This window comes from Choristoneura fumiferana, chromosome 19 (assembly GCF_025370935.1).
Source record: "Choristoneura fumiferana chromosome 19, NRCan_CFum_1, whole genome shotgun sequence".
Lineage (NCBI taxonomy): Eukaryota > Metazoa > Arthropoda > Insecta > Lepidoptera > Tortricidae > Choristoneura > Choristoneura fumiferana.
This window is the reverse complement of record NC_133490.1, coordinates 11697034-11708703: the sequence shown is the minus strand read 5'-3', so window position 1 is coordinate 11708703 and position 11670 is coordinate 11697034. Positions and strand designations below refer to the sequence as shown.

Here is an 11670-nt window from a genome sequence, read left to right as displayed (position 1 = left end):
GTAATCATATTTTTATTTTTTTATAGTTTTTTTTATAATTTTTTTTAAGATTATAATTGTAAATACTAACACTTGGATTCAAAAGTCTGCAATAAATGATTTGTATTTGAATTTGTTTGTATAATTTCAAAATATGGCTGTGGCCGTAAAAAAAAAATGTAAGTAGTTCATAAATAAAACCCTTCATTTTTGATTATTTCAGAAAATCTGGGATTTTCTATTAACTACGAAAAACTGGCATGCCAAGAAGGGAAATATTTTAAAATCGAATTGGGCTCTAAGAAGCATTGGTACCGTCTGCGAAACCAGTGCAACCCATTTCCTGCGACGGACACAGGTGAATCTAAAATTCATGCCCTAGGTACGTAATGAACTATTTTATCCATGCTATCAACCGATTCGAGAAAAGCATGTATCGATATTTGATATTGAACTTAGTTATAATGGCATAAACTTTAATCTCACAGTTTACGCTTTCGATGACAGATGACTTTTGGCATTGCCATGCTGAGTCACAAAACTCCGTTACACGGATCTCCGGTAAATACGTAACTGAGTAAATAAGCTTTTTAAACTCTTAAAAGTATTTTATTATTAAATTTTAAGTTTGTTAATTACCTTCAGTTAAAATTTTATTAGAAACTATCAAATTTTTTTATATAATTTTTGTATTTTAAAGACCTAACACGTTCGGTTTTACGCGTTGTAGCTGAGAAGTCAAAAGTTCCACATAAGCGTTCATCGGCTGACAACACTGCCAGGATACGTGGCCCGTATATATTTCGCTAGTCGTGTTCTTGTTTATATTTTTTACTCGAAAATATCATTAAAAAATCCATCGTAAGCCGTAAGTATTAAAAAGGTATTCTTTACCTCTCTCCAGTGCAAACTTAAATGGTGTACTAATCGTTATGCAGTGTAAAAATAACTCTTAAATCTTCAACGGCAGCTGTCACTTTCCACTTACCCGTATTTTAGTGATATTTCACCAGATTTCAGTGATTTTTAGTGTAATAACGGTAATATTATGCAATATGATTATCGAGAGATAGCTCTAGTTTGTTTTTTAATCTTTCATATGTGAAGTTTGTGGGTATTTTGATTGTGCCAACTGACCTAACAGGTTCCAATCAAAATCTAATTGGAGTGGCAATGTACCGTGTAATATAATTAAAATACTGTCTTATATTTATTTTCGCTGTCTCATTTAAGGTTCGAAAGTGTACAATCTTATACGGATCATATTTGGTCAGGAAATTCTGGAATAACCTATTACATTACAGCATCTCATGATCTCAATTCTTATCATGTTGATTGTCATATTTTCGTATTAGTAGAGGAGACGTGGAAGATCGACCTTCACCCATCTGATAACCGGATGAGACATTATTTTTTATTAAATATTATTTATTTACAAACAAGCCTATGGTAGCTTGCCTGTGTTCATGGCTATTTTTAGTTAAATTCACTTTATTTAGTCCATTTTTTTGGATTACCTTCACTCTTTTGATAACCGGATTTGTTTTGTTCCAACTGATAGTTTTTAATGCAGAGAATATGCCTTGGTAGGCTTGCCTACTTATTTTTGTTTATGGCTACCTGGCAAGCGGGTATGAACAGGTGAGTCAATATCAGTAACTACACCGATCTGATAACCAGTCAAAATTAGTATCATAAGAAAGATAATTTCATTACAAAATTAATCAGATAGGTGCCTGCAAAAAACTGCTCATGAAATATTATAGCCTAGTGGATGCAAGTGACGAGTTGTCGTTCATTGTGGCATTTTAAGGGGGAGGCCTTTGTTCAGCAGTGGACGTCTTCCGGCTGATGATGATGAACTTGCATGAGAGAGAAAGTGGAGCGTCAGAGGTCCACTTGATAGAATAGGACTCCACATAATAGCAGCGCGTGACATGTCCGTGGAATGTAATTGAGTGCGCATCTTTTACATGCACCTGACAGAGACAGCGTTATGTATAAAACATACTGATAAGAAACTTAATTTTGATTATAATTATTAGAATTTAAAAAATTGGTCAAGTACCTTTGAAACTGTCAAAATTTATTTATTAGCAATTAGTAGTTGCTAATTGATGTAAACAATTTTGGAAATATTTTTTTTTATTTATTTTCAATAATAGGGTCAAATTGTGTTTTTGTTTAATATGACTACAGTATTTTAGTATGAGTCAAATGTTAGAAGCTAAATTTGAGCCACTTCCTGTGGTCGGATTGACTTCAAATTTAGCATACTTATGTAAAGCTGCCAGGATGTATTGCGAGGAATGTTTTTTTTAAATTTTTTTTATTCGACTGTATGGCAAACAAGCAAGTGGGTCTCCCGATGGTAAGAGATCACCACCGTCCATAAACATCTGCAACACCCCTGGGTATTGCAGATGCGTTGCCAACCTAGAGGCCTAAGATGGGATACCTGAAGTGCTAGTAATTTCACCGGCTGTCTTACTCTCCACGCCGAAACATAACAGTGCAAGCACTGCTGCTTCACGGCAGGATTAGCGAGCAAGATGGTGTTAGCAATCCAGGCGGACCTTGCACAAGGTCCTACCACCTGCCACCTTCATGAACCAATAGAAATACTTTATTTACCTATTCTCATACAGCATCTTTAAATAGTGGAAACAGGTGAGCGGAGCGAGGATAGGTAAATGAAGTGTTTCTATTGGTTCATGAAAACACATTCCTCGTAACAAATCCTCACAAATTTCTAATGAAAATGCAGCCTAAATCTGGTGACAATTCAGTAATCTGGTACTGACATTTTGGCAGTCCAGGATCATCTCTGCACCACGGAAGTGCACAACAGTTAATGGCATTGACTTGAAATGTGGTACAGAAATGTAGTTTAGATGACAATGCAAGTACAGTCAGCAAAAAAAGCTTGTAAGTATAAAAAGTTACATTTTAACAAAAACTTATTTTCTTTTCAGGTACACGGCTTAGACGACCACCATGAATCCTCAATACCTGCCTCCAGGGCAGAACAACAATGCGCCAAACAACCCCCTGGGCCAGTCAGATTTCAACGGCGTCCAAAACGCCAACATATACAGCCAGCCCAACGGACCCCACAAAGCCTACGACCAGAGTGAAATGGCCCAGAAAATGCAGAGCATGAGCTTAAATGGACCGCAGGGCTTCCCTACTCAGCTGCCTCCTGGACAGTTACCCCCAGGATCCTTCCCCCCCTTCGCCAAATTTTGCTCAGTTACCGCCTGGTCAACCTGGTTTCCTTCCAGCAGGAGTGAGTCAATCTGCTTGGAAAGATAAAGTACAGCTACCTCCTGGGATGTTACCTCAAAGTCTCCAGCCTCCGCAAAGTCAGACTCCCAACATGGACCAAAACAGGCCATTCCCTCCACAGGGGCCTCCTACATCGATGCAGGGGTCTAATCCCCCAGGCCCTCATATGGTTCAGTCTCAGGGCCCTCCTCAAGGTCCTCCTGGTCAGATGCCACTGGGTCGTCAAGGTCCTCCTGGTCAAATGCCCCCAGGAACTGGTCAGATGTCTTCAGGACCTGGTCAGATGCCTCCAGGACATGGTCAAATGCCCCCAGGATCTGGTCAGATGCCCCCAGGACTTGGTCAAATGCCTTCAGGCCCTGGTCAAATGCCTTCAGGACCTGGTCAAATGCCTTCAGGCCCTGGTCAAATGCCCCCTGGGCTTGGTCAAATGTCCCAAGCACCTGGACAAATGCCTTCAGGACCTGGTCAAATGCCCCCTGGACCTGGTCAAATGCCAGGAGCTGGGCCTCAAGGACCTCCTAGTCAAGGCCCTCCGAGACAAATGCCGCCCGGTCCTCCTGGCCCCGGCCAGATGCCCCCTAGCTCCCAACCAGGACAAATGCCGCCAGGCCAAGGGCCACCCGGCCAGATGCCACCAGCTTCCCAATCTCAAATGCCACCTCAAAGTCAGATGTCCGCGCCCCCTGGCGGACCAGGACAGCCTCTGGGTCCTGGTGCTAAGCCTGCACAGCAAATGCCTCCAGGCCCGCAGCAGAGGCCTGGTATGCCTTTCGGAGCGCCTGGCTTTCAAGGACAGCCTGGTCCGATGCCCGGCCATCCCGGTCAACCGTCTGGACCGCCGGGGCATATGCCGCCACAGATGCGCCAGGGTCAAGGACCAGCGCAGCCGCCAGTGTCGCAGATGTCGATGCCGGGACTCCCGCACATGCCGCCGCCGCTGACGCAGCCACGCCAGCAGCCAGGGTTTGGTCAGCCGCCCGGTCCGCAGATGGGCTCTTATGGTAAGACACTTATCTATTAACTTGTAGATTCCAGAAACAGGGCCTGGATAGACTTCTCTTCTCTCCCTCTTCAACCACTACTGAGTGTAGGTCTCTTCTAATGCATGCTATTCCATTTGGTCTTGTGAACTTCACATCCAGTTCTTCTCAGCCACTCTAACTAGATCGTTGGTTCAACGCATCGGTTGCCTGTCCACATTTCTAATTCCCGATCTTGGCCTCCACTCAAGCACCCATCTACACCCAGACTTAGCGGGTTCGAATACAAAATATCTGAAAGTGAGCTAAGTATTTCCTATATTATTATAGCTTTTTTACCCACATTCGTGATCTCCAAGGGTATAAGCCTCCACCATCTTTATCCACATTTCTAGCAGTTATTCATCCAGTCTTTATGAAGCTTTATTATTATTATACAAGCGTGCTCAATCTTAGTCACATCCTCGTTCACCATCATGCGTGATTGCGTTCAAACGCAAGCCTATTATTGTGAAAAAAAAGTCGTTGCTATATTTTCTTGGCCTTCCAAGACTTCTTTGCAGCAGTGGAAGACATGTACCCCTTGCTTATTAGATGAACTCGTTTCCAGGTCAACCGCCAATGCCCGGCCAGCCTATGGCAGGCCAGCCGCCCATGCCTGGCCAACCACCAATGGGCCAGCAACCGATGCACGGCCAGATGCCGGGACAGCCTATGTCGATGCCCGGGCAACCTCCCATGGGCCAGCCGCCTATGTCGATGCCCGGGCAACCTCCCATGGGCCAGCCGCCTATGTCGATGCCCGGGCAACCTCCCATGGGCCAGCCGCCTATGTCCATGCCCGGGCAACAGCCCATGGGCCAGCCGCCTATGTCTATGCCCGGACAGCCACCAATGCCGGGCCAGCCACCTATGCCGGGCCAGCCACCGATGCAACCAGGATATCAGCAACAGGTAAAGATTGCAGATTTGTGAGATCCTTTTTCTAAAATCGTTATTTCCTAGTAGCAAAATTTCCATCCGCTTTTTTCCCCAAATGCTTTTGCTCCAATATGCTTTTTTACTGTATCTTATTTTCACAATCGCGTTTTCTCCCAATTTTATTCGACACAGAAACAGTGTGTACGGAGTTCCGTTTACGCGGAGTTCCTACTTACAAAAAAAATAAAATACAAAAAATACAAAATAGTTTATTTCACAGAAAACAGAATTTTACAACAGTACAGTCCGTCAGTGACAAACTAGTTAACTTAACCTAAACCTCTTCTGTGTATTTCTTCGTGTTTATTAAAATTCCTAATAAACGTGACTGCGAAAATAAGATTCAGTAAAAAAGCATATTGGGAAAAAAAGCATAATGGGAACTGGAAATAACGATTTTAAGAAAATTATTGAACCAAGTGGTTCTTAGCAGAGGTTTTTCCGAACCGGTTGTAGTTTTTTCTTTTCATTTACTTGTTATAGCCTAAATTGAATAAAGATATTTTGACTAGACTTTGACTTTGGATCGTGGCATGTCACAGCAGCAGTACGGGGCGCAGTACGGCGCGCCGTTCCCGGGACAGCAGCCCGGCTACCCCGGACAGTACCAGCAACAGCCGCAGCAGAAGCGGCTTGACCCAGATCAGATGCCCAGTCCGGTGAGTACCCGGGCTAACTTGGGGTAGTATGTATGTATATTTATTGGGTGACAGACAGGAGCTTCTATGGGCGTGTACACGAAAAATAGGGTCGGTATTTCCATGTCGGTATTATCCGGGCCGGGAAAGTGTGTCACCCTTTTTATTTATTTCAGGGGTCAATCAACTTTTTACCCGACTGCTGAAGGAGGGTTGTTTTTCGAGCTTATGTATGTATGCAAGTATGTGGGTATGTATGTCCATTGCTTTGGTCCTCGCTGCAGCATAAACGGCTGGACGGATTTTAACATATATTATGAGGTATCATTGGGTTCGTCATAACTGTCGGAGTGACATAGGGTATATAATATTTGAACATGGCGTCTGCAAAAAAAAAAAAATGGCGGAAGAATAAAATTTGTATTGTAACAATATGGGTATGAAATGAAAGCTAATAATTAGCTCATTCTAAATATTATATATGTCCATTTTAAGGCAGTCGGGTTTATTGATTTTTTAGATAATAGCGGTGCGGATACGATGCGTTGCTGCGATTTCGTACCGTCACCGTTTTTTAAGCAACGGTGTGGCCGCTCCTTTAAGCCACACTTTTAAAATCTGTTATGTGACGACCGGATGGCTAAGTGGTTAGAGAACCTGACTAGGAAGCTTAAGGTCCCGGGTTCGAATCCCGGCCGGTGCAGATATTTGTATGAATAATACGAATGTTTGTTCTCGGGTCTTGGATGTTTAATATGTATTTAAGTATGTATTTATCTATATAAGTATGTTTATCCGTTGCCTAGTGTCCATAGTACAAGCTTTGCTTAGTTTGGGACTAGGTCAATTGGTGTCAAGTGTCCCATGTTTTTTTTTTTTAATATATGATACTAATGTGATTAAAAGCTAGACCATAAAAAATTGGCTTTGGCGAGAAAAAGGTACGCTCGATGGATTTTAAGCACAAAACATATATAGAAAGAAGGTTTTAAAGACATTTGGTATGTTACAGATCCAGGTGATGTTCGACGACCAGCAGAACCGCGGCGGCGTGTTCGTGACCAACGAGAAGGGCGCCGTGCCGCCGCTCGTCACCACAGACTTCGTCGTCGACGATAAAGGAAACGCCAGTACGTTGCCCACTTTACAGATCAACATACGGGTATATAGAGGGGGGCCCGGGTGGGCCGTGCGCCCCCCGGTCTAGTCTAGTGCCTTTTAGCTTTTGCCCGCGGCTTCGTCCGCGTGGAATTTGGTTATCGCGCGCTGTTCCCTCGGGAACTGTGCATTTTTCCGGGATAAATAGTAGCCTATGTCACTTTCTGGCCCATAAACTATCTCTATGCCAAAAATCACGTCGATCCGTCGCTCCGTTTCGAAGTGAAAGACGGACAAACATACAAACACATACACTTTCACATTTATAATATTAGTTAACTATTTCTATGTCCTCTTGTTGTAGCGTATTTGTAAAGGTACGGGGGTAGAATTGTAGGAACAAAACTGTATGGCTTTTGCCTTGGCTGTATTAATTTTAAGATTGTTCCTTTTTAACCAATTTATGGCGTCTGATAGCGTTTCATTCACATTGGATTCGAGCAATTCTTTATTTTCGCTTCTGACTATAATCGTTTTATCATAAGCAAAATAATGCAATCTTGTTTGATACAGTTCGGTAAGTCATTTATTGCTATGAGAAATAATAATGGCCCAAGAATGCTGCCTTGTTCAATTGACAAGATTTCATATTTCTAAGACTATAATTTGATTCGTATTCGTATTCTGGTTGGAAAGAGAAAGACGCTGATATTTTTAAAATTTCGCTACGATTATTAATTAATTTATTACAATTTTTTAAGATGTGCTTATTCTAAAAGGGCATAGCTCCAAAACTACCACACAATAGATCCATTACTTTTGTCTAGTCTCTATTAAAAAAAAAGATCACGCAAATCTGACGTAGAAGTTGTCAAAATTATGATAGATCCTTTTTCTGGTGAAAAAGGCAAAGGAATCATAAATCTATTCTGTGGTAGTGTTGGCAAATTCAGATATTTTTTTATTTTTTTTTGTATTTTTTTAAATATGGAGAAATAAATTATAATAAATATTTTTCCATGTTCAGGAGGCAAAACTGTTTCGATTCCTGTAGTAATTTACAGTTGTTCAAGAAATGAAATCTTGTCAATTCTAGGCATTGCAATATGGAAGCCTGACGTATGGATGAACTCTTTTTGTATTTGACGTGGCGGCGAAAAGGTTAAACTTATCTATACTAGTTAATTTTAGATTCGTTTTGCTTACCTTTTATGTACACATGTAGATATACATAATGTATTATTTTAGGTCCCCGCTTCATAAGGAGTTCGATGTACAACGTTCCGGTGACAGCGGACCTATTGAAGCAGACCGCCATGCCGTTCTGTTTAGTCGTAAGTAGAACGAAACACAGACAACACAATATTTAAACTATGATTATGAATATGAAGTTTTTTTTTTTAAGATTCACGGTTATTATATTAAACATTAGCTTTTGCCCGCGTGGGATTCGGTTATCGCGCGCTGTTCCCTCGGAAACTGTGCATTTTTCCGGGATAAAAAGTAGCCAATGTCACTCTCTGGCCCATAAACTATCTCCATGCCAAAAATCACGTCGATCCGTCGCTCCGTTTCGAAGTGAAAGACGGACAAACATACAAACACACACACTTTCGCATTTATAATATTAGTATGGATTAGACTGTACTCGCGGCGTCGCTCGCTTAAACTATTAGATCTGGCAGTTTAATTGAATTTCCGAGACTTACTAATTTAGTGGACCTTATGTACAATCCATGTCAAATTCAAATTCAAATGTAATTAACCCGCACGATCGTATCGGCTGGGTTCGATGTGCTATTCCAGACGTCCAGCTATCAACATACCAAATTTTAATCCAAATCCGTCCAGCTGTTCTAACATGAAGGAGTAACAAACATACACAAGCACTCACAGTCATATAGTATACTCACTAACTTGCACGTTTATAATATTAGTAGAATTACGAGAAACCTGACACCAATTGACCTAGCTCCAAAATTAAGCAAAGCATCAGCTCATTAAATCCCGGTCTATTCCAGTGTCAAATATGCATAGACCCGCGATTTCCCCCCCAGATCTCCCCAATGGCCGAGACCCTCGAGTCGGAGCGTCCCCCGCCGCTGCTGGACTTCGCAGCGCTGACCAACTCGCCGACGCTGGGCCCAGTGCGCTGCAGCCGCTGCAAGGCTTACATGTGCCCCAACATGAAGTTCCTGGACGCCGGGAGACACTTCAAGTGTGCCTTCTGCAAGGCCACCACCGAAGGTAAACTACTCTAAAGATTAGTGATTAGTAAGGACAGTGAGGATTAGTAAGAATTAGTGAGCACAGTAGTAAGGACTGTAAGGATTAGTAAGGACAGTGAGAATTAATAAGGACAAGAATTATGAACATGAAACTACCGAGAGACTCACTCATATTAAATGATATTGTAACGGATAACTCACGTCTTAAACCGAGTTTAGCTCGACATGTTGTTGCTGTTGTTGCGGCAGCCGTCGAGTCGCGTGCTCCTGAGAAGAAGGGCTACGAAATAGCCCGAAACATGTCGAGCTAAACTCGGTTTAAGACGTGAGTTATCCGTAACAATATCATTTAATTCATGAAGAATTATTTAGGATTAGTAGTCATTAGGGATTAGTGAGGATTAGTAATGTCATTGAAGATTAGTAAGGTTCAGTTAGTTAGGTCCTAACTAGCCGGACTCTTCTCAACAGAGGTTTTTCCGAACCGGTGGTAGATTTCCATTTGATATTCATAAGTGCTTGTTTTGGCCTAAATTGAACAAAGATATTTTGACTTTGACTTACCTAATCCTAACAGTTAGGATTAGTAAAGATCAGTAAGGAATATTGAGGATTAATAACGTCATTGAGGATCAGTAAGGATTAGTGAGGATTACTAGAGATCAGTTAAAATTAGTGAGGCTTAATAAGGTCATAGAAGATTAATAAGGATCAATAAGGATTACTGATGATTAGTGAGGTCAATGAGGATTAGGACTACTAAGGACAGCAAGGATTAGTTAGGATTAGTGAAGATTAGTGAGAGATTAGTAAGAATTAGTGAGAAAGGACGATGAGGATTGGTAATGATTGTAAGTACTGTAAGAATAATGAGAAGATTAATAGGGTAGTCAGGATTAGTAAGAATAGGTTAGGATTAGCAACGACAGTGAGGATTAGTGAAGTTTTTAGGATTAGTAACTACAGTGAGAATTAGTGAGCATAGTAAAGATTAGTAAGTATAGTGTTTTCTATTCTCTATTTGGTGATTTGAACTGTCGTTTTGTTTTCAGTGCCTATGGAGTACACGCAGTATGTGAACAGCATGCAGCAGTACGGGCACGTGCCGGCCGAGATGGCGCTCGGCGCCTACGAGATCGTCGCCACTAAAGAGTACTGCCGGGTACGTCTCTTTGGGTGACACTATTTACCGGCCCGGTTAATACCGACCCGAATTTTCGTGTACACGCCCATACAATCGCGTATCCATCGCGTTGTCGTTCATTATGGCGGTTTAAGAGGGAGGCCTTTGTTCAGCAGTAGACGTTGGTGTATCATCATAAAAACAAAATATACCTCGTTGAGTTTCTTGCCGGATTCTTCTCAACAGAGGTTTTTCCGAACCGGTGGTAGATTTTTTTTTTGACATTCATAAGTGCTTGTTTAGCCTAAATTGAAAATATATCGACTTTTTTTTACTTTGACTTTGAATCATCGCCTATATCGTTCTACTACTAGGAACAGCCTCCCTCTCAAAATGAAAAGACTCAAGCAATTAGTGTATGCATGCACTCGATTAAAAAAATATTCTTCCAGAAGCTTCTTTGCTGACTGTACTTCTTGTTGACTGTACTTGCATTGTCATCTAAACTGCATATCCATACTGTAGTGTACTATTACTTGAGGAGTTTTATTAAGAGACGATCCTGGCATAACCACCGAAACGTCACTTGCAAATGGTTGTACGTTCAGTCCGGATTAGATTATTGCATGCTAAACTGTGTTTTATTCTAAAACTCCTATACTTCAGTGGCGATCGAGGATTTTGGGGACTTTTTATTAACGTGTACGTTGTGTGTAACGTGTGTTCGTTGGGCGTAAACATGTCTATCGGCAAAATCGGCGAGTTTGACGCGTCGGCGGGTAACTGGACTTTGTACGTCGAGAGGCTGCAGATGTATTTTAAAGTGAATAGCATCAAGGAAGAGCTGTGGTTGCCCACGTTGATCGCGTTGATGGGTGAGGGTACATATGAGCTGCTGAGCAACCTCGTGAGTCCGAAGAAACCGGCTGAGATGGAGTACAAGGCGGTTACGGATGTGTTGCGTAAGCATCTACACCGAAACAATCGATCATGGCGGAAAGATACCGATTTCGGCAAAGGCGTCAAACCAGTGACGAAAATGTTTCACAGTATATCAGCGAACTGAAAAGGCTATCAAAATATTGTGAATTTGCGGCAAGTTTAGAGGACAACCTACGAGATCAATTAGTGTGTGGAGTGAAAGTGACTTGATCAGGCAGCGTCTATTTGCGGAGGATAAATTAACCTACGAGAGTGCCGTTAAACTTGCTACAGCGCTGGAAGCGGCCGAGCGGGATGCGGCTGTCGTGGAGCAGGCGGTAGCGGGCAACGCGGGAGCGGCCGCCGGCGCGGTGCATGCGCTGGCGGCGCGCGGCGAGCAGCGGGCGCGAGGGCGCCGCTGGCCCGCGGGC

The 11670-nt window shown here is 42.4% G+C and overlaps 1 protein-coding gene across 2 annotated transcripts in view; it reads left to right on the top strand.

Annotated features, from left to right (window-relative positions):
- The first annotated feature begins 3308 nt into the window (after window positions 1–3308).
- Window positions 3309–11670, top strand: part of Sec24CD (COPII coat complex component secretory 24CD) — a 31247-nt gene continuing 22885 nt past the window's right edge. For both annotated transcript variants that reach the window (XM_074102877.1, XM_074102878.1), the window contains exons 1-7: window positions 3309–4271; window positions 4861–5204; window positions 5744–5890; window positions 6882–6999; window positions 8216–8301; window positions 9025–9214; window positions 10248–10357. In XM_074102877.1, coding sequence (XP_073958978.1) covers window positions 3314–4271; window positions 4861–5204; window positions 5744–5890; window positions 6882–6999; window positions 8216–8301; window positions 9025–9214; window positions 10248–10357 — 1953 coding nt within the window. In that variant the 5' untranslated portion in view covers window positions 3309–3313. The remainder of the gene's footprint in view (window positions 4272–4860; window positions 5205–5743; window positions 5891–6881; window positions 7000–8215; window positions 8302–9024; window positions 9215–10247; window positions 10358–11670) is intronic.